Source organism: Helobdella robusta, assembly GCF_000326865.2.
Source record: "Helobdella robusta unplaced genomic scaffold HELROscaffold_30, whole genome shotgun sequence".
Lineage (NCBI taxonomy): Eukaryota > Metazoa > Annelida > Clitellata > Rhynchobdellida > Glossiphoniidae > Helobdella > Helobdella robusta.
In genome coordinates, this window is record NW_008704502.1 from 537,363 (window position 1) to 564,421 (window position 27,059).

The following is a 27,059-nucleotide window of genomic DNA, read 5'->3' on the forward strand; positions in this document are numbered from 1 at the left end:
TAAATTAAAAATGTAAACAAACTTTTGAATTGTGGTAAAATTCGAACACTATTGGCGCATCTTACGTCACAGATTTCAATTAAAAATTTCAATTCAAATTTTAATTTTTTGCAATAACTAATTGTTAATTGCCAGTTTATTACACTATTTTAATAATTTCACTGTGTGGATGAATGATCATTTTTCCTTTCTGCTGCTGATTGCAACACAATCGTTTCATTAAAAGTTAAACAATGTCTATGAGACAATATCCCTCAGGTGCAAAAAAACGTGATATTCAAAAGGAAAGAAAAGCAGAAGATGCGAAAAACGAAGGCGCTTCGTTGACATTTTTAGCGAAACGACCGGTAACTCCATCATCAGAAACTACTCAAACAGAAATAACAGCTGGTAATCAAAGTGCAGTCGTCTCTGCAACAGCCAGTATGGATTCTGAGTCCTATCCAACAGAATTGCCAGAATCTGAACCGCCGGCTGAAGGTTCTATAGAGGTCGCGAGTATTGAAACTGTTGATAACAACTGTAGTGAAATTTTGACAGATATTGCTGTGGCCAGCGAATTTGACAGAAACCATGCGTAATTATGTTTTGGATTTCAAACCAAAAAATGTTGGCGACTTTTCACGCGCTAGCATGTTGATGACAGATCGTGGCAGACAATATTTTCGTCATTTGTCTGAACATAACTTTTACTTGACCAAGGCGAATGGCCAAAAAGAAAGACGTGAATGGTTAGTGTTCAGTGAAACTAATGGAAGTGTTTATTGTTATGTATGCAAACTGTTTCCAAATAAAGCTAGTCAATTTTCAACAAATGGGTGTTCAGATTGGAAAAATATTGCCGCGAAAATTTCTGAACATGAAAATTCGTATGGCCATGTTCAAGCAATGTGCACTTTGGCTAAACGCTTAAACGTAAACGGGCGTGTTGACAAACAAATGGCGAAACAGTCAGATGATGAAAGGCAATACTGGAGAGAAGTTCTACGAAGGATTGTAGCAACTGTACAGTTTCTTTCCTCTCAAGGTTTGGCTTTTCGTGGTCATGACAACAATGACGGCAACTTTACTAGTTGCTTGAATTATTTGTGAAAATTTGACCTTTTCTTAGCAAATCATATTGCGCGGTACGGCAACAAGGGAAGTGGTTCTGTTAGTTATTTGTCACATGCTACTTGTGACAAATTTATTGAAATAATGGGCAATGCTGTCAGAGATCAGTTTATTTCAGAAGTAAAGAAATCGATATATTTTTCTTTGATTGTTGATTCAACACCTTATGTTAGCCACGTGGACCAGTTAACTGTGATACTCAGATATGTTCTCATTGATGGTGAAATTAAAGAACGATTTTTAACTTTTGTTGACATCTATGCTCATAACGCTCAAAATCTGGAGCAAGTGATACTAGACGTTTTGAAGAAATGGGGGTTAGATATCACAAAATGCAGGAGACAGAGTTACGACAATGCTTCAAACATGTCTGGCAGATACTCTGGCTTGCAGGCGCGAATCAAGGCACACAGTCTCAATGCAGTTTACATTCCCTGCTCTAGCCATAGCTTAAATCTAGTTGGTAATTCGGCTGCAGAATCGTCGCTTTCAGCAGTATCATACGTTGACTTTATTCAAAACGTTTATGTGTGGTTCTCATCATCCACACACAGGTGGAACATACTTAAAAGTCATCTAGTCAGTCGACGGTACTTAAGAATTTGATTCATAGTGTAGTGATTCATTATTTTTTGGTATAATGTATCGCTACTCTTACAAATTTATGAAGTTGAATAGTCCTATTACTAGTTAATTATTTTATAATTCTATTCAATTGACATCACCAGTCTTGGTAACGAATGTTAACTAACAAATAAACTTTGGACTTCATTTATAGGCTACTTCATAAAAATATATACCGAAAAAAAAACAAATTTTTGTCCAAGAAATCTGAAGCTAACCGAAAAAAAGACTTTTTAAACTTTTTGTAAATTTTTCGCTTTTACATGTATGATATTTCTATTCTTCGTTTAAATATCGCGTGTACAATATTCTTGCTTGTCATGTTCATTCCTTCCTAACCAGGGGAGGCCTATCAATGATAATGGTAACTGATCGTTGCGATTCATAGGACACCAGGTCAAAGAACTACGAGGACTGAAGTAGTATGCAACTACATAATAAGAAAAAATACTAAAAATAAATAAAATGTTCAAGACGTAATAGAAAATATTATTGAAATATCACAATTTAAAAAATGAAAATTGGATAATTATTCGAAACTAAAAAATTTTCACTTTTCTTTGATTTTACAACTACGTCCTCGACGTATATGATAAGCAATAGTGTTAATATGGGTGGTTGGTTTTAGTTAGCAAATCTGAGTTTTTCGCTATAATATAACAAATACCCATTACTTTGCGATTGCAATTTTCTAAAATACACCTTTAAAAATTGAAATTTTGTTTACGAAATATATTTCGTTTTTGATAAAATATTTTAATGTAACTCGCTCTACTATGGTCTTCCTGATTCCATACTCTATCCTTTAAGTAAAGCTTTTAATTCTGCTGCTCGTCTAGTTGCTCGTGCCCCTTTCTTTTCTCATATATTTCCATATCTTCTTCCCTTGCACTGGCTACCTATAAAAAATAGAATAATTTTTAAAATTTGTACATTTATGTATAAGTTTCAATCTAATCAATATCTTGTTCTCTTGCACTGGCTACCTATAAAATATAGAATAATTTTTAAAATTTGTACATTTATGTATAAGTTTCAATTGATATATTAATTGAACCTAAACGCCCCGGTTTACGATCGTCTTCTTGTTCTCGCTTCTTATTAACTCGTGTTAAATCTGCTTTTGCTTTTTCTGGTCCTTTTCTCTGAAACTCTCTACCTACTTCTCTGACTACTTCTTCATCACTTACGAAGTTAAGAGCGGATCTCAAGACCCATCTATTTGCCAAATTCATTGAGGAGCGCTGTTGAACATCGCGGAATTAGCGCTTTACAAGCTGATTGATTGATTGATTGATACACAAATGTGTTTTTATAAAAACCTTTGTTGAAGGTGTTTATGGTTTATATCAAATTTTTCGTTATATGGTGAAGTGGTTTGACTTCTTTACAAAATGAACCCAAGTTTCGCGATGAACCCAAGTATGAAATACCGAGCATGAGCGCCGTCAGTCCTAAATTTAAGGTGTCTAATTGTCTATGGTACATGCATATACTGTATAGTCTATTTTGTGGAGTTAATAACGGTGTATTTGGTAAAAATTATTATTTCTTGGTTAAAAAATAATCTTTAATTTTCAATAATCAACAAAAGTTACCAAATCGTTACTTATTCGATATCTACATACGTACAAAGCTGTTACGCGGTAACATTTGGAAAGTAACTACTTCCGAAACTGAACCGAGTCGAAAATATTTCCCTAGTCGAAACGAAAAAAAAAAATTACGGTTCCGAGCCCTGTTATATACATACTTTCATTGTCTTTTGGCTAGGCCCTTTATAGAGGAAGGTTAAGGGAGTAAACTTCTACCGAAAAATCAGATGTGGTAGTACGTATCTAAAGCGATTGCAATTGCCTCAAATGCCCTTCAGCTCTCTACCCACTCATGTTTGTCTGGCAAACAACTGGGACCACAAACAACTAAAGTATTGTCCAAGTAGTCATCACACATCAATCTCATACCGCATCGTTCGTGCTAACCCTAACTTTAATTCTAGCAGCTCTAATCCTAAACATTTTTTTTTCGACAACCTCCCCATATTTTACTTGACTTGAAGGCTAGCACCAGGATTGGCCCATGGAATGTTTGCTCAAATTGCGTAACGGGTAGTGTAAAGATCCTTGTGAATGAACTGCTGCGCGTTAATATCTGTATCGCGGGCTTGCAGAAAGTTCGGTGGCGGGCTGTTGGTGATGCATGCCCATGATACATGGATGGCATCGGGTCAGCAAGAGACAGCTGACTGGTGACTCGTTTAGGCAATTGATACGATGTTTTTTGGTGATTGTCTGCTACGCATCAATAAACGAAGCAACAGATGAGGATAAGATAAATTCTACGTTGCTTTAAAAAATTCACTTCGTTCTACTAAATCTAACGACCTCGTTCTTTGACTTGATGACGGGCACTTGCCCTGCTATAATTGACCCGTTCGGCAGCGGCACACCAAATGATATCTCCGATCACTTTCTCAAGTTTTGTGTTTCTGCAGGATTTTGGCCAAAAGAGATTTATAGGCTTATATAACACTCAAATGATGGTATCACAGTTAAAGAAATTAACCAATTCTTGGTAAACAGCAAATGACGCGCAGTTTGTAACTGTCCAGTTTATCGTAGCTTAGAATTTGACTGCCTATGATAGTTACATTTGCCATAGCTCTAAAACGTTGTATGGCAAGAAACCAACTTTACTCTTGGTACAAAATACGTCTGTTGCATGATGACGCGGTGGAGTAGAAAAGCAGTTCAGTACTACTACTGCGTCAAGGATTGAACTCTGGAACTCATTTTGAATTTAACCAATTATATTAAATTTTTATGATAAATGTGTAACCTATAGATTCATATAAAAGAAGAATTAGCGGGAATTTATACTCCGACAGCTAATGATTAAAATTTTATCCTCGCTCCCGCGCAATCAACATTTTATGAAATCAACAATATTGCCAAGCTAGGTAGTACTATTAGTAGTAGTAGTGGTAGCAATAGTATAGTAGTAGTATAAGTTGTAGTAGTAGTGGTATAGAGGTAAAGTAGTAGTAGTGGTTTTAGTACTACGAGTTTTGCAGTAGTAGTAATAGTATTTTTAGTAGTAGTTGTAGTAATAGTAGTTGTAGTAGTAAAATTAGTTTTAGTAGTAGTTGTAGTAAAAGTAGTTCTAGTATGCTTAACTGTAAATTGACATAATTTAAAATAAACTGAAACGAACAACAAAATTATCTGGCATTAAATGTTGTTTTAAATAACTTGAAATTTGCATGTAACATGAACATTTCTGTCTAAATTCATAATATTCCAAGCCATAAGTTATACTAAAGGATGTCAATAATAATAATTTTTCAGCCAAGGTTTTCATTTGATCGAGTTGTTGAGTTACTGGATGAGTTACGCTTAAGTTAGTTATGTACCTGCTAGTCGAGTTACAGCTAAAATAAATTTATATATTTTAGACCATTTACAGTTAAATTTACGATTAACTCTAATTATAACTTACGTTACAGTCGGAAATAACTGAAGAACATCGCTTTGCAGAAATTGCTGGAGTTTGCTAATTCAACTACAACCAGCCCTAAAATTAGTGTTGAAAAACACTCACTTTTTGGTTGAAGTTGTTGCTGCTCTGAAAACCTTGAAAAATGGTAAAGCACCAGGTTCGTATGGTATTCATCCGATAATGCTTAAATCGGGTGGCCCGCTGTGTGCTTGAATGGCTACAATGTGTCTTCGTCATTTGTGTGTGGCAGTCATGTGAGGTTTCTGAGAGATGGAGAAAAGTTATTATGATCACATTCTACAAAAGCAAGGGCTCGCGCCGGAAGTGCAAAAAGTACAGAGGCATCACACCTCTGTTAGTCCCTGGAAAAACTTGTACAATGTGATGGATAATGCGTTGTTAATTAATAATATTATAGGCTCTACCCAGAATAAAATCATGTTTCTGTTTGTTCATTTTACAAATTTTCAATAAAATGGAATTTATGTAAACAATTTTCAACTCAATTGATATAAAAAATGTTCAATTGAACTGTGAGGTTGAAGGTGTAAGTATGCAACTGTACGACATGTATTTTTTAGAGGCATAACGATAGTGATCATCATCGGCAGCGTCTCTATCACTTTTGAAATTTGAGAGCGAAAATCAATAGTCAATGAGTCAATTTTTTAGCGGATTTTTAATTATTTTATGTAGTAAAAAAATGAACCCGTTAATGTTATTAATAACACCTAGTTCCTATAATCAAATAACTAAATGAAAAAATGAAATGAATTTTGAAAATAGTTAAAATAAAAATTACAAAGACTACAACAAGATAGCTATATATTTAAAAACAACAATGACAACGACATAACCCTATATTACAAAAGTCACGTGTTAGCGGCACATAAAATAGACGAAGTCGTCATCAAATAAATCATCAAAACAAATGTTACACCAACCAATTAAACTAATAAAATATAACTCAGGATATACTACAATAATTATAAGACATCACAATTGGTCTTAAAGAACAACTAAAGACGATTCTACGATGAAGCGTAATCATGTGATATAAGAATTTAAATGCCCTATTGTCGACTCTGCGCGTCAACAACATTCGTATATTCGTACTTCACTATCAAGACGTCTCACAATGCGTACACAAAGAGGAGCCATCAAATCTCACTTGCAATCTGGCAATAACTCGCACCAATAACTCGCAAAATTTTTGTCAACAACACAAAAATAATTTATCAAGACACCAACACAATACATCTAAAAATTGCAGAAGCTGTCCTAATAGATATCAATAAATCCCAAATAAACATCTAACAAATAATGATAACACCATTACCATTTCAACGCCTTAATACTAACTTCAATAACAATGAAGAACAAAGGAACGACAACAACAAAGATGAAGAATACGACACCAACTAATAAACTTTGCTAAAAAAACTTTGCTAAAGAACTTTGCCTCGTTTAAAGAAATATATAAACTAAACCTGCACTGAAGATGATTTATGAAAAATCGACATGAAATTTTTAATTATTGTTAATTAAATTATTATTAATTTATTATTTTAATTATTATTAATTTTAATAAATCTATGTTTGAATTTAATTTATTATTATTACTACTACTTCTTGGTTTTACTTTTCCTCTTCCCTTTTTACATTAGTTCGAAATTGTTACTTTTGTTTTGTTAATAAAATAAAATTATTTCTACTCGTCTTAAATTGTTCAATTTATTATTCGACAAACAAAAGAGAAACAATAATAAATCGAACATTCCTCAACAGTGGCGTGGGTGGCACTCCGATATGCCATCAGGAAGAGTTCATGCTTTATTGGTTCCTAAGACTTGGCAAATTTTCGCAAATGATTGCGCTTTAAAGTTTCTGCCCTGATACAAATTTATTTTCATAGGGACGCCTTAACAACTTATCCAGTTCATCACCATTTCATCTGCATTCTGGTGAGCCTCCTGATTTGGTATTGGGTAAACTTTCGGCCATTTGCTGAAGTAATCAGCGACGACCAAGATATACCAATTACCCTTCTTTGTTTCAGGGTAAAACATTAGCTGTTTTGTCCTTGGGTATCACTGTTTGTATGATGTGGTTGGACCCGTCTGCAAATTCCCATCTACGCTTAAGAAGTCCGTCTTCTAGATGTAGTGAATCCCACTAGCTCTAATACAATTTCGACATAGGACCGTGTTCCGAGATGTCTTTCCAGTTTATTCTTTGACCGCCTCCCTTTCACCTGAAGACGCATTGTGGGTTTTCATCAGCGCGTTGTGCAGCAGCTAGTTTTACTGGTGTCCATCCACTGTCTGTTGTCAAAGAAATTGCTTTTTCACCCTCTGGTTGTGCTTTCTCCTCGCTCAGCAGCAGTATTTGCAGTTTGGCGGGATTGGTCGACGTGATAATGAATTGAAGTTGTTATGGATGCATTCTTTTTGATGTTTTTTACTTTAAAATGGTATGTCTGTAGCCTTTCAACCACGGGTTACTTATCCTTCCTGTTTCTTGAAGTTGAACAGCCATTTTAGAGCCGCATGGCTCGTAAGGAAAACAAATTCTTGTCTGTAAAGGTACCTATGGAAGTGCACTATCATACAATGGCCAGCAGCTCCTTACCTGTCACGCAGAAGCTGCGCTCCGGCTTTGAAAGTTTCTTGCTATAATAATCCAGCACCCTTTTATTCAATCGATGTCTTGTGACTAATTCTGGCATCTTGTTTTTCCTTGAATCGATTAGAAAGGAATGAGTTTTTTAGCTGTAGAAATGTTGTTGTAGTGGAGTCATCCCATACAAACACTTAGTTCTTCTTTACTAATTCATGTAATGGCTTTGCGATTAGAGCAAAGCCTTTGACGAACCGTCGGTAATAGGTAGCTAGCCCAAGAAAAGAACGTACTTCATGTTTATATTGTGTACTGGCAAGTTTCTTACTACATTTATTTTGCAGGAATCCGTTTTTACACATGCCAGTGGTATCAAATGCTTAATGTAGTCCACTTCCTTTAAGAAAAACTTGAATTTTATTTTAATCAGTTTGAGATTTGTTGCACGGAGTTTGGAAAATACCTCTTGCTATCTTGCAAGGTGCTGATCAAACAAACTATCGTCTAGGTAGACAAGGCACGTCTTCCACTTAAATCCTCTCAAAAGGCAGCACTCGTCCAAAACATATTCAATTTTTAATTGGTGCAATAAATGCGATTCGGACTTTGTCTATTAGAAAGACAGTTTAAAGCGATTTAGATCAGAAATTATCAAAACTGAATACCAGAAAGCTAAAAAAGTTGCTAAATGGTTAATTTTGCAATTAAAGACTGACTGCATTTAAGAAGAGCTTCACTCTGAACAATCTTCGTGATCTCTGGCGATCACTCGACAACCTCCTTTCTCGTCCGCCACAAATTTATTTTGATAAGTGTTGAATCTTTGTTAACTCTTTTGCAAATCATTTCATATCAAAAATTAATAACATACATCAGTCAATCAAAGACAAATTGAAACAAATACATTACATTTTTCAAACACGGACCATATTCAACGAATATATTTAACGCCTTTCCAGCTGCTTCGGTTCCGGAGGTAGTTAAACTCGTCTCCACTATTGCTAATAAGGCGTCTCCTTTGACGTTTTGCCTACTGTTCTTCTCAAAAAATTTTCTTCACTCTTTGCTCCTGTGATCTCAAACTTGCTAATTTTTTTTAAGCAAAGATGTTTTTCCTACAATTTTCAAAACTGCTCAAGATTTTCCGTTCTTTAAAAATTTAATCTTGATGCATCGGACTCATCAAACTATCGCCTCATCTCAAATTTTACTACTTTTTCTAAAATTTTTGAACGTTTGGCTTTAAACAGAATCCTTACACAGGTCATTTCATTTTAAATTTGGCACCTTTCCAGTCCGCCTATCGTCCTGGCTTTTCCACCAAAACTGTGCTTCTCCATTAATATGATAATCTCACTAGCAGTTGTGGAAATCGGGGCAGTGCAGCTATAATCAGCCTGGACCTATCTGCGTCCTTTGACCCGATTAATCATCAAATACTCTTAGAAAAGCTAAAAATGGAGTTTGGCATGCGCGAACGCATCTTAGTTCTGGTTCAATTTATATCTTTCAAACCGCCTTCAATTTACTAAACTTGGCACAAAAATCTCTTCGGTTTTTTGCTTATCTACAAAAGTTCCTCAGGACTCTGTATTAGCACCAATGCTTTTCACTATTTATACTAGTCTCTGATCTGACATCTTTCTTTAACAATTGTTACATATTCTTCTATCAATACGCCGATGATACAAGCATTATATCTGAAATTTCTTACCAAAATATCTCTAGTCAAATTGATAGACTTAACTCTTGTATCTCATCAATAACTGGCATTCACTTAATTTTTTCAACTAAATGCCCAAAAACTTGAAATAATGATTTTTGGCACACTACAGCAACTCACTACAGCAACTCCACATTCTAACGAGCAAAGAACAATGACATCCGATAATAAATATTCAACAATGTGCAATTGGAATCCTTCCCACTAATAAATTTAGAAACAGAGAAATTATCGATAATGATGACACGTTAAAGTGTCATATTGCACAAAGTTGAAGATGGTAATAAATAATTAAATTACCTTTAAGTATTCACATTAAACAAACATTAAACAATAAAATAAACATTGTAAAGCACAGAATATGTACTTGTGCATTCGGCCACATATAACTTCGAATACCGAAGATGGTAAAGGAATAACGAAAAAAGCATTTTTGTTCTATCATGTTTAAAATAAATAAAAATTTTGGTTTTGAACTCAAGAAACTTGACAATGATTTACAACCTACTGTTAGAAAAACCGATTAATTAAACAGGATGTTATCTAACGCTGAACATGCTGTGATTTTTATCAATATAATATATCAAATATTTAGTTATATATATAAATAGTTATATATATATATGTGTGTGTGAGAAAGAATACGTAGTTAACCGGTTCATAAGTAGACTAGCGTGGTTAATGGAAATGTGAATCGGAGCGAATCGGAGTGTACGATTTTTGCTAAATGAAGTTGATGAAATGAAACATCACTTTTAAGATATTATGTATGCCTCGCTAATTTGCTTTTTACAATGTTATTACATGTTCATTGTGAAGGCCATGCTTAATTGAAAAAATGTTGCGGTTTTTTTCGAAAATTAATGTAGGTATATTTTTTTAGTACTACAAACATTTTTGTCAAAATTGAAAAAAAGTAGATACTAGTTTGTTATGAAAGAAATTATAACAAATTGTTAAAAATATATTATTTGATATTAAAGGTTTGATATCAACGGTCCAACATATATTTGATCATGTATTCCGAATGATGTCACATAGTTAGTAATGTTAAAAGCAGGGTCGGAGTCGGAGATTTTCGCCGCAGTTGGAACGTTTTGAGGGCTCAGATTTTTTCATCTGACTTCGGTAAATGTCATTGATTTCAAGAAAACAAATTTTTAATTTTTATTTTAGAATCATTTTTTTTGGAAAATAAATATGTGTAGCAAACTGCAATTGTTTTTAATAATAATAATAAATGCTAATAATATGAATAAAATCACAGTTTTTTCAGTATGTTTTCAAACATAAAAATAATGTAATTTTACTAAGAAAAACAATTACATTAACTGGTTTTAAGTGTTTTTCAAAGTATTTTCTATTTACTAGGTGAAATTAGGTTGCAAAAGTTAAATTTGTTCAGTATGTTTTATAACCTGAAAATAATGTAATTTTACTATTTTACTAATGTAATTTTTTGGGAGTTGGAACCTGGGGTCGGGAATCTGAGTCGAAAATTTTTTTCCAGTGTCGGAGTTTTTTGTTAAAAGATCTCTTTCTATTTGAAGTTAACTTATTGACTTTTTTGTTATAATTTGGAATTTATTGCTAACGTTGCAATATTTTTCTTGTTCCTATAACTTGCGACATTAGCAAAGTTTTTGAAATGCTCACGTTTTTTAAACAAGCTGAAAAAATGAGATACCGAATGATTGAAAGACAACTGTGCTTTGTTTCTTTCTGGTATTTATTGTTGATGACGATCGTAAATGACAAAATAAATTAAAATGTGATTTAAAATGATATTACTTTTTTTTACCGGAATTGTGAAGAAGATGGAGTTAAAATTTTGTGGAACATCAAAATTGTAAAGAAATTTTTCAAAGCTTTCAATTGAGTGTTTTTTAAGAAATATGTTCATTCATTTGTTTCATTGATTGTGTTTTTACAATGCAACTTACCAATGGCGGATCCAGAGGCGATCGCCCCCCCCCCACTTTGAACTGAGGTTTGATATTTTATGAAATAAATAACAAAAAGCCAAACACTTCAACTTCTTGATTTTTTTTAAATTGAAAAACATTCTTCAAAACATTGTTCTGTTATATACATGAAATATTTACAAGACAAATGTCATTTTTCTACATTTTTTTCGGCCAAACCTTGTTATAATGTCTTCAATATCTAATTCAATATCGCGATGAATGTTCATTAAGGCTAATCCCGTTAGTCTTTCCTCATTCATTTTGGAGCGCATCCACGTTTTTAACCGCCTCAGGGTAGAAAATGAACGTTCTGCCGTTGCTACTGAAACAGGCATGGTGCACAATATTGACAACAGGCTGTGAATTGTCGGATAGAGATTGGAATTGCACAATGCGAGAGCTTCAATGGCCGTTTTGGGCTGTGAATTCATCTTTACCCAGTACTGCGTCCAGAGCATTTCTTCATTGCGTACAAATTCAATGGCCGTGTTGTCATCATACGAGGTCAAATTTGTTATTAAACTTTTATATTTCGTAACAGCTAGGTCAATTAAAAACCATGTTTTATTCTGTTCTGCATTACCACTTATTCGGAGTAAAACTGAAGGTATCAAACGACTCAAACCCATTATAGCTATTTGGATTGTTCCAAATTTTGATTTCATGTCTGTTATCATACTATCTAGCATGGGAATAAATATAGCAATCCTGAAATATTCTTCTAATGAGTTACTTTTAATATTTGCACGATTTACTTGTCTTTCTATACATCTTGGCATTTTTAATTCAATATTCAGTTCCTCTGCAACTTTAGAAACTCTCGTAAAGATATCATGAAATATTTGCTCAACATTTTCTCTTCTAGATTGAAGATTATCTATGACTCTATTAGCATGTTGAGCTGCCTCGACCAAATCTAAATTTTCTGTTTGTAAAACTTTGCTTAGTGGCTTAGTTAGAATTAATGGATCGGCAATTGAGTACAAAGCTATTAAAAATTCAGAATCAGTTAAAGCCGATAACAACGTCTTTGCTTTGGATGATGTTTCTCTGTCATGCCAATTAGCAATATTTTCTAAAGAAGCTAGAACATATTGCAGGGACTGTCTAAAACTGATAATCGAATCATGGCGTTCAACCCAACGTGTCTCACATAAAGGCATGACATTTTGTCTCAAATTTTGACTTTCATTTTTAAACATTATTCTTTGCACTAATTTTCTTTTGGCCGATGCGCGAAAAAAGGAAGCCGTTTGCTTAATAGTGCCCATTGCATTTCTTATGGCTTGTACATCGGATGTTTTAGATAAACTCAAGTTCAGTCCATGGTTAGTACAAACACAATGAATACATGATGTAGCTTTTTTTGATATTTCTGCAGCTGCACCACAGGACTGAGATGTCATGACAGAACATCCATCTGTTCCACAACCAACACAATGCTGTGGATCTAAAGTTAGCGCTTTTAGTAAACGTAACACTGAGCCGGCTAACATTTTTCCGGTTAATTTTGGTTCCGATTCTATATCTTTGTATGCATCCTCTAGAGAATCCACAAATGCAACAAAATCTTCTCTAACCTGGCCGTTGTAAACATATCGTAAGCTCAAAGACAATTGCTCAATACCATATATGTCAGTTGTTTCATCAAATAAAACTGAATAAAATTTGGCTGCTTTAACTCTCTGTACAATAGTATCTGTAATAATATCGCCAATTGTGGTTATGATTTCATTTTGAATCGTTTTGCTTATGTATGTCGCATTTGATTTAGATGATTTTAAATGTTCTTCAAGAACATGGTCTCCAGCATCGACCCTAAACTGAAGTAGTTCTCTGAAATTACCCTCATTTCTAACTGGACCGGTACCATATACCCCTTCATTAAGCATGTCATTGTCCAAATTTTCATCATCTTCATCATCATCATTATCAGCATCGCCTGCATCATTAGTACTTATATTAAGTTTTCCGTCATCTCGATATCCTCGTAGAGGAATATTTTGTTTTCCCAAAAAAAATAATAGATTTAATTATGGGCTTCAATCTTTCTCTGTTTTCCTTCATTTGCTGATATCTTGCGGAATAGAGTTGATTAACAACTTCAAATGATGGATTTTGGTATAATTTGACAAAATCATTGCCCCTCTGAACTGACTCTTTGTGATACCTGTATTGTTCATGACAGCTGAGATCACCATCTTTGCCTAATAATTTTGCAAATGATGTAAGTGGTTTTTTTACTAATTTTTGCAATGGCGTTTGATGACTAATACCGCCGGTGTCAGCCATTAGAGCACAATACCTGCAAAATAAACCTTGTTCCACATTCGAGTATGTCAACCATGCATTAAATGTTTCCAAGTGACTTTTCAAAATGTACCGTTTTTCATTTTTACCATTTTTAATATGATTTGAATACGGAAATTTGTAGCCAAATTCTGGTTTCCCTGGATTTTGTAGAAGTTCAAATTTTATATCATCATTAATTGTTTTATTACTGCTGCCCACATACAGTCCAATATCATTATTATGTACAAAATCCATTTGTTGATAGACTTTTTCATTATTCTTTATCTTGTTATCTTCGTCATTATCGTGCAAAGCTACTTGCTCAAATGATTCATCATTTTTAACAATCACTTTTTCATTATGATTATCGGAACTATCGCCTTCATGTAGTTCTAAAAAAATAAACTAAATTTAACTTAACTCTGAACACTTATTTAACAATTTCTATGCTACTAGTGAACAAATTCATATCGTATGGTGATCTAACCTGGTGGATGTGCCCTTTTAGTTCGCTTCACAAAACGATCCTATGAATCTAATTTAAATTAATCTTCTAAAAAAAACTGAAAATATGATTATGAATTATGATACTTATACAGTACTATTACTAGCGCAACTCAAATTTGAATTTTTAAAATGAAAATCAGACGGAAGAAGCGTTCAAAAAATTTTCAAGTGTATTTTGCCGCGGGGGGGCGTTCATAATTTTTCTTTGATCATTTGTAATAAAAATTATAAATAAATCAAAGTAAACATAAACCCTTTTTTTTTTCAATTAATTTCCCTTCTAAAATTTATAATCAAAAAGGGATATTTTCACCATTCCAAAATTTTTTTTAAAAATTTTCGCCCCCCCCCCCCCCAGTCAAACTTCCTGGATCCGCCCTTGCAACTTACTAACGTTTGCCTTTTTTTAAGAAAAATTGATCAAAATGTTAATTAACTAAATAAACTCTTAAACGAACAATAATGGTTTATTGCATTTGCAAATAATCATACAAATTTTAATTGAATATTTTATTTCTTGTTAGATAAACTAAAACGAAGTGAGTGTATCTGGTAGTGCAAGAAAATTACTTAGCAAGACGCACAAATGAACGAAGTAGTAGTGGAGAGATAGCATACGTGCAAGTAGAGGTACGTACAAACGAGGTAAACCTTGGTTGTTTATTTAATTGATAGAGCAAAATTTTAAACTCAGATGTCTTTATTATTGCAGTTAATCATTTTACCTTTTGTTTGCTCGCTGAAATTTGTCGTGAGAAAGCAACTGATTGTTGAATATGGCACGTTGGTGAAGATGTGTTGATGTTAGTGAGTGTGATCGTGGCTGATGTTGTTATGATCATATTGTCGCTGCTGCTCTCGAACTATTAATAATATAATGTTATTATTATTGTTGTTTTTGATGTTGTCGTTGTTGTTTTTGCTGGAGGAAATATCTAAAGAAATTTTTCAGTTTCCAACCTATGAAATCAATATTTTGAATTTAATATTTTCACATGTTAAAGACGTATTTAAGATAGGAGGTTTCACAAATAAATAAACAATTTAGGCACTGATTATCGTTTTATTATTTAATGATATTTTTGTTGTTGTCATTAATAATCTGTTGGAGCGGTAATTTAGACGCGGATGCTGTCGTGAGAGTCTGCAGTAGGTGAAGATGATTTATCGGCCAGTAGAGCATCAAATCAATTTTCAAATGTTTAATCCTTCTCTCAATTTTACATCTTATCAATTAAAAAATTATCGCTTATTCTTTCATCTTCATTCATCTATCCACTCGTTCTTTCATCTGTCTATGCTTTCATTCATTTGTCTGTTCATCCATTTATCTGTTCATTCATCCATCTATTCATTTATATATCCATCTACCTATCCACTCATTCATTCACTAACTCAACCATCTACCCATCCATCCATTCAAACCAGATAATTTACTGTTGAAATTCAATTAGTGCTCTCCAATCATCGGAGCGATCTCTCTCAAGTTCGAACGGCAATTAGATCATTTTCTTTCAAATAATAACTGTATCGGCACAATGTGTAATAATTATTATCACCATCATCATCACCGCCTCCATCATCAGCATCCTATCATCCTTGCCATCTTTATCTTCCTATCATCATCATTATTATTATCATCGTCATCATCTCCGTCTCCATCATCATCATCAACAACGCCGTCGTCTTCATCTTCCTATCGTCATCCTCACCATCGCCATTATCATCATTCTATCATCGTCATCATACCATCATCAACACCATCATCATCTTCATCAGCCCATAACACACACACACATAAACACACGCACACAAACACATACAAAAGCATAGACACACAAAAGCATACACACGCACACACTTACGCACATGATATAACGTAGAATACGCACATAAAAAATAACTTAACTTGATATATCATACACGGCGACAACATGCACTGCACAGTACATGTGTAATATGTACACATAGATACATGAGCATGTAGATGTGACAAGAATATAAGAAAACATGGCATCGACATAAATGACGTCAGAATCCATAACGAGAACGATTTCGTGATAGCAGCCCAAACAAACAAATAACAACAACACAACGTTTTAAGAATGTTGTTGTTACAGCGTGATAATTTGTTTCTTTGCTGCTATTGTTTCTTTGTTCTTAAGGTGTTGTTGTTGTTTCGCTGTTGCTATGATGTTGTTATAGTTATGTTATGCTGTTGTTACTGCGATGTTTTAATTGTTATGTTGTTGTTTTTGTTGTTATGACAACTACAGCAGCAGCTGCAACAACAATTTAATAACATTTTAATACATTTTAAACGACAGCAAAAACAAGAGTAACACAACAAAGAATTAAAGTCAACATGATATCCAATAAAGAACCCTCCAAAATATCAAATGCATGCAACAAAACACATCACTTATATATATTCATACAACTGTTACAATTTTTGTATTTTATGTGGCTAAATATTTACCATCAGGGGTTAAAAGACAATTTGCTAGGAGTCGCTTAAGGCCATCGGAGATTAGTAGCGGATCTAGGGGTACCGGGGGTTAGGGTTTTTGTTGAAAATTATTCTATCTCTCGGTCGGTCATTGAATTTTTTTTTTTAAATCAGTCGTCAAATTTGGGAAAAATCCCCCCCCCCATCGTCAAATATTTTTCAAAATTTTTGCTCCCCCGTCAAATTTGTCTAGATCTGCCACTGTCAGAGATATATTATTTTTGTCACTTTTAGATTATGTGTAGCCGTACAATGTGCTAAAACTTTTTAAAAGTAACTGCAACCTGTAATTATTTTTAATTTCTTCATTGGGACTTGTGAATTTCTAAAATTTTATTCTACTGAAATAATGTCTGCTGCACTTACCACAAGTGTATTTATTGTCGGTTTTGAAGTTCTTTGAGCAACACAATAAAAAAAGTTTATTGAACTTGTTAATAGTGACGCAGCAAAAAACGATTTTTGATCAATGTCGGTTATACAATTTTAGATCAATTTTTGCAGCCATGTCCTGTCTGTGTGAGATTGTGTCGGGCCTTCGTTTTTCATTGTTGACAACATATCTATCAATGTAATATTTTCCAGCCTGATAACGAATTTTTAAATAATACAAAAAAAACTCGATGCAAAAGCTGAATTGCAAAGACAGCTTAAAAATTCCTGATCAGATGGAAAAAAGCTACCGCAACCTTTGTAAACAATTTTGCGCAATGCACTGTATTTAAGATTTATCATACTTTTGAAGCATTTACATTTGTAGTATGATGCATAAATGTGGCAAGTATGTTATTCAGAAAAACATGTTAAAGAAAAACATTATTTTTTTGAAAACAAATATGTAAAATAATAATAATATGACCATTTACGTAGCGCCGATTCGGGCAGTTGCATCAGAGGCGCTCAATTTTTATAGCGTCCTACTCTATGGAGCGCTTGGTTGCTGTTTGCAAAAAATCTAGATTCCTGCTGTCACTAAAAATGCCTCGGATGTTTCATGTATCGTTCATGAGTAGTCGTTGATGAATGTTAGTATCCCACATGCAACACACAGGAAGGACTCTTTTTGTGAGAGGAAACCGTGCAGTTCTGTTAGGGCAGTCACATTTATCCGTTGTGAGCGATAATAAGCTGGAGTCGTTCCGTTGGCTTGGGCTATTTGGTCGACGATAAAACTTTAGCGACGTTGACAATAAAATCTAATTAACATTTTTTTGACGAATTGCAATCCAAAAAACATTTTCGCAGCCTGGAATTGGCAAAAAGCAACGTCTGAATATGAATGTCAACAAATCAGCAGAGACATCGCAACATAGACAAAAAATATTTATATAAATAAATTTAACATTTATTTATTTTTTACTTACTTGCTTATTTAAATGATTTAAAAAACACCTCAAACTGTCAAACGTGGTTACACAAATTAATTAAAAAAAAATTAAATATTCTTTTGTAATTCAACACAAGATTTTGCCTACTTATTGTTTCAAGCATGAAATACTCAGCGTTAATTAAACTTCCTTGAACATATGAACAAAAATAATTTTATAGTTCAATATTTTGTACCGTATTTTTATCATAGTTTTTTTAACTTATTTGCATAGAAAACAAATTTTTTTAACTATTCTTTTTTTATACATAAAATATTTTTATGGTGATCCTTTACCATTTCAGTGTATTGAAATTTGAAACATACGACATTGAAAATTGTAAAAGATTACGAAAAGTGCATTTTTTGCATAAAATAAAAATGAATAGAAGAGCAGTTAAAAATTTTGTTTTCGATAAAAACAAGTCGAAAAACAATGATAAAAATATGGGAATCATTTTGCATTCGAACCCGGACACTACATCAACGATGCCAGGCACCTTAGCCAGTACACCATCACGCCGCCCAAATTTACGAAATAATGAAAAATTGCCAGAAACTAATCAAAGCTGAAAATGCAGTGATATTTCTCAATAACAAATGTATGAAGAACGCACGCCTAATGATGACGATGGGGATGTTGATGGTGATGATGATGTTGATGATGATGATGATGTTGATGATGATGATGATGTGAGTTGTATGCAGTAGCATGAAGATTGTGGATCAACTTGTGGATCCACGTGTGCCGAGGTGAGCATCGTCTGACTGTCACGTGACTTTTTCTCATGGTAGTCATGATGATGATGATAACGAAAACGATGATGACGACTGTGATGATGATGAGGAAGATGATAGTGAGGATGATAATGATGATGTCAGTAGCGGTGATGGCGGTTGAGATAATTATGATGGTTGTGATAATAAGTAAACTTATAATAATGGTGATGATGATCATTGAAATGATGATGGTACATTGAATTGATGCTGCTGCCCCTCTGATGATGATGATGATGATGATGATGATGATGATGATGATGATGATGATGATGATGATGATGAATGTACTTTTATGATGATGTTAACGAAAAAGATGATGATGAGGAGGAAGATGATGACGAAGATGAAGATTATTCTGAAGATGTAAACAATGTGACTGATCTCTATTGTTGCTGCTGTCGTTATTTGCTGACGGCTGCCAATAAAAATGAAGAAGGACGACAATAATAATAACAACAATGATAACAACAACAACAATAACAACAACAACAATAACAACAACAACAATAACAACAACAACAATAATAAATAACAAAAGTAGCAACAACGAAAAGAGCGTTTCGACAGTAATTACAAATAATGCAAATCGGATAAATAATAAAGGACACTCTATGTTGTTATTGTTAATAATATAATAATAAAAATTGTTGACGTTTTTGTTGCTTGTTATTGACCAATAATAATAATAATATTATTATTAATTTTTTTATTAAAATAATAATTATAATGATTGTAAGAAACACAAAAAAAAATTGCTACGGATAAATTATATTATGTTGTTTGTCAGTAATATGGTGATGTTCACTATATAATATCACTTCATTTCAATTAATAACGTTAATATTTATGCCACAGAATCCACATTACTACTACCACTACCACTATTACCAATACTACTAATCCTCCTACTCCTCCTACTACTGCAACAACAACCACCAACACCACACCACACCACACCACACCACCACCACCACTACATTATTAGTAATAAGAGTATAGTAACAAACCGATATTTAATAGCCTTACATTTTCAACCTAATTCAAAAAATTTTCTTGTATCAAGTCAGAACGGTAGTGACGAAGATGTCATTCACGAGCCTCAAACGACCAATCATATCGCAGAGTTCAAAGCTTTAAAATATCTTCAACCAATCAAAAGTGTCGCAATTTTTAACGTTTGTGTGAGGATGGTTGTGATATTATGTACATGCTGCCGATGATGATGATGATGATGTTAGTAACTGGTGGTGGTGGTGTGATGGTAACTGATGATGATGATATATATATATATATATATATATATATATATATATACGGACAATATTTAATAAAATCTAACGAGTTTTTGAAAGTTTACGGTTGAGCTTTTCAATATTTCTAACAGCAATTTTATAATTATTATCATTTATAAACCATCATTTGCACAGGACAAAGCAGAATAAAAGCACTTTGCACACACACAGAGAATTGTAAAACGTTGAAACAAACATCTCTATATAAGCGCTGCTGATGGGTAAATTCGAACCAGGACTTTTACGCCTCATCACGAACACCAATGATTTATTAATTAATCTCAATAAATTAAATAATAATTATAAAATTACTGCCTGAAACATTGAAAAGTTCAAAGTTAACTTTCAAAAGCTAAAAGTTCGCTAGATTTTATCAACTATTGCACCAATTATGGTCTCCTATAATGAACTTTACATTTCATATTAAACTCCATAATAAAAACAAAACAAAAATAGGAGAATAACAAAAAAAAACTTTTGTTCATCGTAGCCAGCGTCTTCTTATAGTCGATGACAATATCGACGAGTACGATTGTGCTGGTTGTTTGCTCACTGGCAGGCAGACTATAAATAAACATGCAGTCCTTCACTGCACTCGCATTCTCTTCACATCCAAACATTTTGCTCACGTCTTGGTAGATCATTATTTTCTGGACTATTTTTATTGAAATATTCTAATTGGTTTTTTCATGACAACATATTGACGCTAATTTAAATAAATGGGAATAATTAACAAATTCTTTTTAGAATCGTGACTCTCAGGATTTTGTGAGACGGTGCTTTTTTGACTGCTTGCAACTACGAATATGTCATATTAAATTCATATTAACTTTTGTAAGTTTTTGATAGTTTGTCACATACAACGAACATCCAGTAGATACAAATGCTTACCACAACTTCGAACCACAATTTTAACCCCAACCAAAACAATAACAGCAACAACAACAACAGCCACAACAACAGCAACAACAACAACAATGTTGATGATTTTACAAAAAGCATAAAAAATGATATTCTTCTTAGCAGTGAAATAAAAGAAAACAACATCACCATTAACAACAATATCATCAGCAACAACAACACCGTTATATCTGGCAACAAGTTGTTGCAAACCGTCGACACCAGAAGAGGTAGTTGTTGTGTTGTTGTTGTTTATGTGATGTTGTGTTGTTTTTGTTGTTGTTGTGTTTTGTCGTTTTGTTATTTTTCTGTCAATCTTTTTCATCTAATTAAATGAAAAAATTAATCAAGTTGAGAAAAAATAACTAGGCAATAATTATCATTTAAATAGACTTTAATTTTTTTCAATAAATTTCTAAGCCAGCAAACATTCAACATGATTTTATTAAACTTTTCTGACCTCCACTCAGCAACTCTTACTTAAACTGTTACTGATACATTCCCTCCTACCGCAGCTGCTGTCGAAAAATTCAAAGCATTCAATTATATTTCTTTAATTTTATTCTACTATTTTGAATTATTTCACGTGAAAAGTTGATATGAACTTACGCTCTTTTTATTATCGCTCAATTAAAATTAAAAGATTATAACTTTGACTTTCTTCATTTCTAATTTAAATAGTTTTATGACGACATGATAAGTATCGTGTCAATTAAAGGATTTCCCATCGGCATTCAAGTCCTACCACAAGCAATATCAAGCAAAAATCGCAAATAACATTCATTTCGACGTAACTGACGATCCTTCGCAAAGCATCTATTAAACGTTTTGCGTTCAACCTGGCTTAACCCTTTAATTCTTGATTGCATTTAGTTTGCTCTCATACGTAATCGCTGTCCGCTGGGATTAAAAATGTTTTGTTGTCGCGGTTTCCGATGAGAATGATGGGAGATTGTCATGTTGCAAGTGGTTGAATATCTGAAGAAACGTATGATGGCAGAAAAAACTGAACAGACAACTCAAGAAAAAGTATTTGGAAGTGTTTGGCATTATAACCAAACTGACGCAATGATACTTATGCCTGGTGCATTCACAACAAGGAGATGACGTTTCGTTTTTTTTGTCGAGAAATCTAAATCCCTACGAATAAGTTGAGTTGGCTTGGAAAGAATTGCTAACGTTAACATTGGTGGTTAATTTTTTGGAATGCTGCTGATATGTTATGTGGTCGGGGCAGCTTGTTAAACATCACGTAACTGGTCTAATCTGTCCGTCGCACAAATCGTCAACATTTTGCTATGAAGACCATTTCCGAGTCAAGCAAAATTTCGCCTGACTGCACGTGCGTTACTACGTTCCTTCATTCTCAAATTTTAACGTAACACATTCATTAAACTTTAAAAAAATGTAAATAAAACGATCGAAATAATAATAATAATAACAACAACAACAATAATAATAAATAATGACAACAATAATAATGCTGATGACAATAATAATAATAATAATAATAACAGTACAAAACATGTGCAAATGTGCGCGCGCTTATTGTTCGTTTAAAAATGAATGTACCACAAATCTCTGACTTCTTGCATAGTTTGTGTAAAATAAAAAATTTTGCTGTATGAAAAGAAACTTTAGATGGTTTTAAATTCATTTCTTGTATACCATAATAGAAAAAATGTTTCGTGAATAATCTTAATTTTTAATAGACAAATACCCGAAGGGATGGCGCAAGTTAAGAAAATTCAATAGTTAAGATGACGCGTTGTTGGGTTAAGACTTGAAGAGATATAACAAAATGGCGGGTGGGCGATGGAAGGTGAATTATTTGACATCAAACATGCGATCAATTAAATGGTTGGTCTGAAATGAGGAAAGTGTGGATGGAATCATGTTGCAAGGCTTGCAGCTAACATGATCAAAAAATAACCTGCTTATTAAATTTGATGTTACATTTGCGCGCCTACCTCACAGCAGCCGACACAACATCGTAGAAGGTGCAAGGCAGCAATTATATTTGTCCAAAACTCCAACGTTACGCTTAGTCGCAATAATAACTGTTAATTGTTTGTCTGTTCGAAATGTGATAATAAATTATTGATAGAATGTTCAATTTAAAAAATAGCAATAAAATAATCAAATTATTTTTTTCCAATAATACTATCAATGAATTTAACGAGAATTCAAAGCAAGAATAACAAAAATAACTTACAACAAATATTACTTTGCAGAAGACAGATTACTGGACATAGCATGCAAGGTGTGTGGTGACAAAAGTTCAGGCAAACATTACGGCATATACAGTTGTGATGGTGAGGATGTCACTTTGAAAACGATTAAATTGATAATAAATAAATAAATAATTTTGACCACAAATCTGTGCTGGTTCATCGTTCTTTCTGAATATTTAAACAAATTTTTTTCGAATTCGTCAGGATGCTCTGGATTCTTCAAGCGAAGTGTGCACAAGAATCGAACATACACGTGCAAGGCCCAAGGAGCTCTGAAGGGCAACTGTCGCGTGGATAGGACGCACAGGAACCAATGCAGAGCCTGCAGGTTGAAGAAATGTCTGCTGGTCAACATGAACAAAGATGGTTCGTTGTGCTAATTCACTTTGCCAAATTATTTTATTGTATTGTAAATGTTAAAAAAAATTAGATTAAGAATTGTAAATGAATTCTCCTTTCCATCTGACGTACATAGATGTACACGTTTTCCACACTGCATAAATATTTGTTCCCCATATGTTCCATGCAAATATTTGCTAAGGGGCCATCCAAAACACTTGAAAACACATCCATAAACAATCAAGGTAATAAAGATCTTATAAACATAAATATTAATCCAAAATATTTGCTGATTTGAATGCATTTTGACTGCTGTTTGAATTTTGTTTGCGTAAGTTTATTATAAAAAATTGTTTTCTTGTTTTTGTTGCTGGCCTTGGGTGCTCAATTGATTCACATTCACATCATTTCATTCACACGTTTGCACAAATGTTTTTATACACACGCACTTACAACTTTATAAACTTGCGCATGAATGAGTACAGTTTATTGTTTGCGGCTTCATCATCATCATCATCGACCGGGCTGTTCAGTGCGACAATATGATTGTTCCAACCATCCTTATCTATTGCTAGCTCAATTATTTTTAGCATCTAACTACTTGACTTGTTGGTCTAAAGTTAAAGCCTTTGAAATTAGTTCCAGGTAAGAAAAACGCGGTCTGCCTGTGCCTCTGCTTCATCATCATCATCATCGACTGGGCTGTTCAGTGCGACAATATGATTGTTCCAACCATCCTTATCTATATGTCTAGAGCGCATATATGTTCACGGACTCATTTTTTTGTTTTGTTCACCACTGCGACCGATGAATTTGAGTTGTCGATTTATATCTCCTTTGATATTTCATGCTGCCCCGTGAACTCTGTTCGTAGTGCGTGCTTCCGATTGCTGGACACCAAACAAGATTCTATAGATTTTTAGAACGAAGATGTCAAATTCTTTAGTTTTCCATCAAGAGTCCATGATTCATTCACAACCATAAAAAAGGATTGAAATGCACGCTGCGTTGAAGAGGCGTAGTCTGAACTTTTTTCAAGTTTTGGTGCTATCAGGATCGGTCTTAATTTGTTGAAGGCTACCTATTTAGTGCGATTTTTGCGTCCAAATCTTTTTCTGTTGTTCCTACATAAGGACCCAGATATTTAAAATCCTCTATTTTCTGGATGTTTTCACCATTATGCTTTAATGAAGTCTTATTATCAAAATCATCTGGTGGGTTGAGGATCAGTTGGACGGCATTTTGAACATTTATCTTGAGAACGACATTTGCTGAATGAATTTGCGTCTTATACTGCGCTAATATATATAATGATATATGTATATATATATAATACACATAAATAATATATTATATATATAATGATATATTTATATCCTTTTAAATTTTATATAAAATTGCATAAATAAATTTTGTAAATAAATAGGAGTTTGCAAATCATCCTCAGGTTCCATGCAACTCGGGTAGATATTTATTTGTCAAGATACGCAGTGTAAATTAAAACGCATTTTTACGTTTTTTTACACATGCTTTGAAATATGAGCGTATTTCTATTATATCTATCTATTTACCTCATAAATCTTGTGTCACGCACACACACACCCCCACACACACCGCGCACATTCGCCTTTTAAACTTTTTTGAGCCACGCGGTTTGTTCTCACGATGTAAGTCGATTAATCGAACAAAGAAGATATTTCATATATTTTTTGTCTTTGCCCATCCATGTTTTCATGTTTTGCCATTTTTGTTGTTACATCCATTTTGCTTAGTTTTTGTGTTTAATGGTTTTTATTCGCTTTATGCGAAAGTACTGAGGTCATGTTTACTTAAATCTTCGTGCCTTTTTTTATATGTGCTGTTGTTATTTAATTTTTTTTGTTATTATTGTTGTTGTTGTTGTCGTTGTTATTATTATTTGCTTTGTTGTTATTTATTCGATGTCTAATTTTGTTTGTGTTGTTGTTATTCCATAAATAATAAAAAAACACTTTTTTGCTCTGAAATGTAAAATAATCTCAGCAAACCAGCATCGTAAAACAAGTAGACTTTGACTTCATATTTTTGCAGCATTTATGACTGCGTGCGACTCAGCATCGTAAAACGCTGCCTTACCTGTTATCAGGACTCTTTGTTTGCAAAATTACATTATATTCTAATAATACTTCAGTGCCGGGCTGTCTCTCATAACTCCTCAACTCAGCACTTGTAAATTAGAAGCGGCATGGCTGAGCTTGAAGAAACGTCGTTGCGAGTGAACATTTTTATGGACGGTGCGTGCAAGCTTTCAACGTTGGCTGGCTGGCTGGCTGGCTGGCACGTGCGTACGTGAATGATTTGAATGGAAACAGTTAACAAGTCTTCTGTTGTCAAGTGCACTCGTGTTTACCTGGATTGATTTTTAAGGTGATGATAACGATGATGGCAGCGAGTCTGGCGACAACGACGACGATGATGCAAATGTGTGCAAATAAAATAGCATTGAGAGCTGGCATAATAAAGGTAAACGCCGAGCGAGTTAGTTGAGGTGATGATGATTAAAATTGAATTTTAATTAATAAAAACTTTAAAAATATTAAATCATGCATTAAACAACAAATTTGTTACCAAGGTTGCTTAACCATACAAACAACGAAATTTGATTAAATATTTTTGCGACTCTGTTTTTCTAGATGATGGAACAATGAAGCAATTTTACTAAAAAAAAATAATTTTTATTTTGTGTCAGTGCATCATAGAAATGTTGGATTAATTCATTCAGAAAAAATTTGTATTTATTTTCAAATTGAATGCATTTCAAGCAAAGTTTTGGCGAGAGTGTATCTTTTTGAGAGACCTCAATGAAACAATTTCAGACGGAAGTTCAACTTTTCAACATCAACTTCCGACGGGGGAAAGCCTCCACAAACAATTTTTAATTTTCAAGATAGTGTGATGAGGTCGATGAAAGCAATTTTGTAATTTATGAAACGGTTTGATGAAGCAGACGACGAGGATGACGAAGAATATGATGAATGTGGAGATGATGATTATGATGAAAATGATGAATGTGGAGATGATGATTATGATGAAAATGATAAAATTAATTTCCCACTTTTAAGATGGTGTGACGGCGATAATGAAGATAACGAAAAATGAGTTAGTTTGATATAAATAAATTATTATTCTAAAGAATAAAAAACTAATAGGTACAAAACAATGAAAGAGGCTGCGTGATTAACATTGAGAGCCTGAGTTTCATTCGCGGAGTTCGTTGTGAATGGCGTTCGAAGGAGTGGGTTTGTTGTGTTTTTAAA

At 33.5% G+C, this 27,059-nt stretch overlaps 4 protein-coding genes across 4 annotated transcripts in view; 3 read left to right on the forward strand and 1 right to left on the reverse strand.

Moving 5' to 3' along the window:
* The window catches only part of HELRODRAFT_174509 (hypothetical protein), a gene marked incomplete at both ends in the record, with an annotated part of 6,227 nt that extends 5,646 nt beyond the window's left edge, over nt 1–581 (forward strand). The window contains one exon of the mRNA XM_009021953.1: nt 259–581. Within this exon, the coding sequence (XP_009020201.1) occupies nt 259–581 (323 nt within the window). The remainder of the gene's footprint in view (nt 1–258) is intronic.
* An 8,619-nt stretch (nt 582–9,200) lies between these two features.
* Nucleotides 9,201–9,386, forward strand: HELRODRAFT_81334 (hypothetical protein; the record flags this gene model as incomplete). Its single annotated transcript, XM_009021954.1, has 1 exon — nt 9,201–9,386. A coding segment is annotated over one exon (186 nt), but the record flags the coding sequence as incomplete, so codon positions are not given.
* Nucleotides 9,387–11,678: 2,292 nt separating this feature from the next.
* On the reverse strand, nt 11,679–11,975 carry HELRODRAFT_81562 (hypothetical protein; the record flags this gene model as incomplete). Its single annotated transcript, XM_009021955.1, has 1 exon — nt 11,679–11,975. The coding sequence occupies one exon, from the start codon at nt 11,973–11,975 to the stop codon at nt 11,679–11,681; it is 297 nt and encodes a 98-aa protein (XP_009020203.1).
* An 11,472-nt stretch (nt 11,976–23,447) lies between these two features.
* Nucleotides 23,448–23,804, forward strand: HELRODRAFT_81672 (hypothetical protein; the record flags this gene model as incomplete). The annotated part of the gene is made up of 2 exons (XM_009021956.1): nt 23,448–23,505; nt 23,629–23,804. Coding segments are annotated over 2 exons (234 nt in total), but the record flags the coding sequence as incomplete, so codon positions are not given.
* Between the last annotated feature and the right edge of the window lie 3,255 nt (nt 23,805–27,059).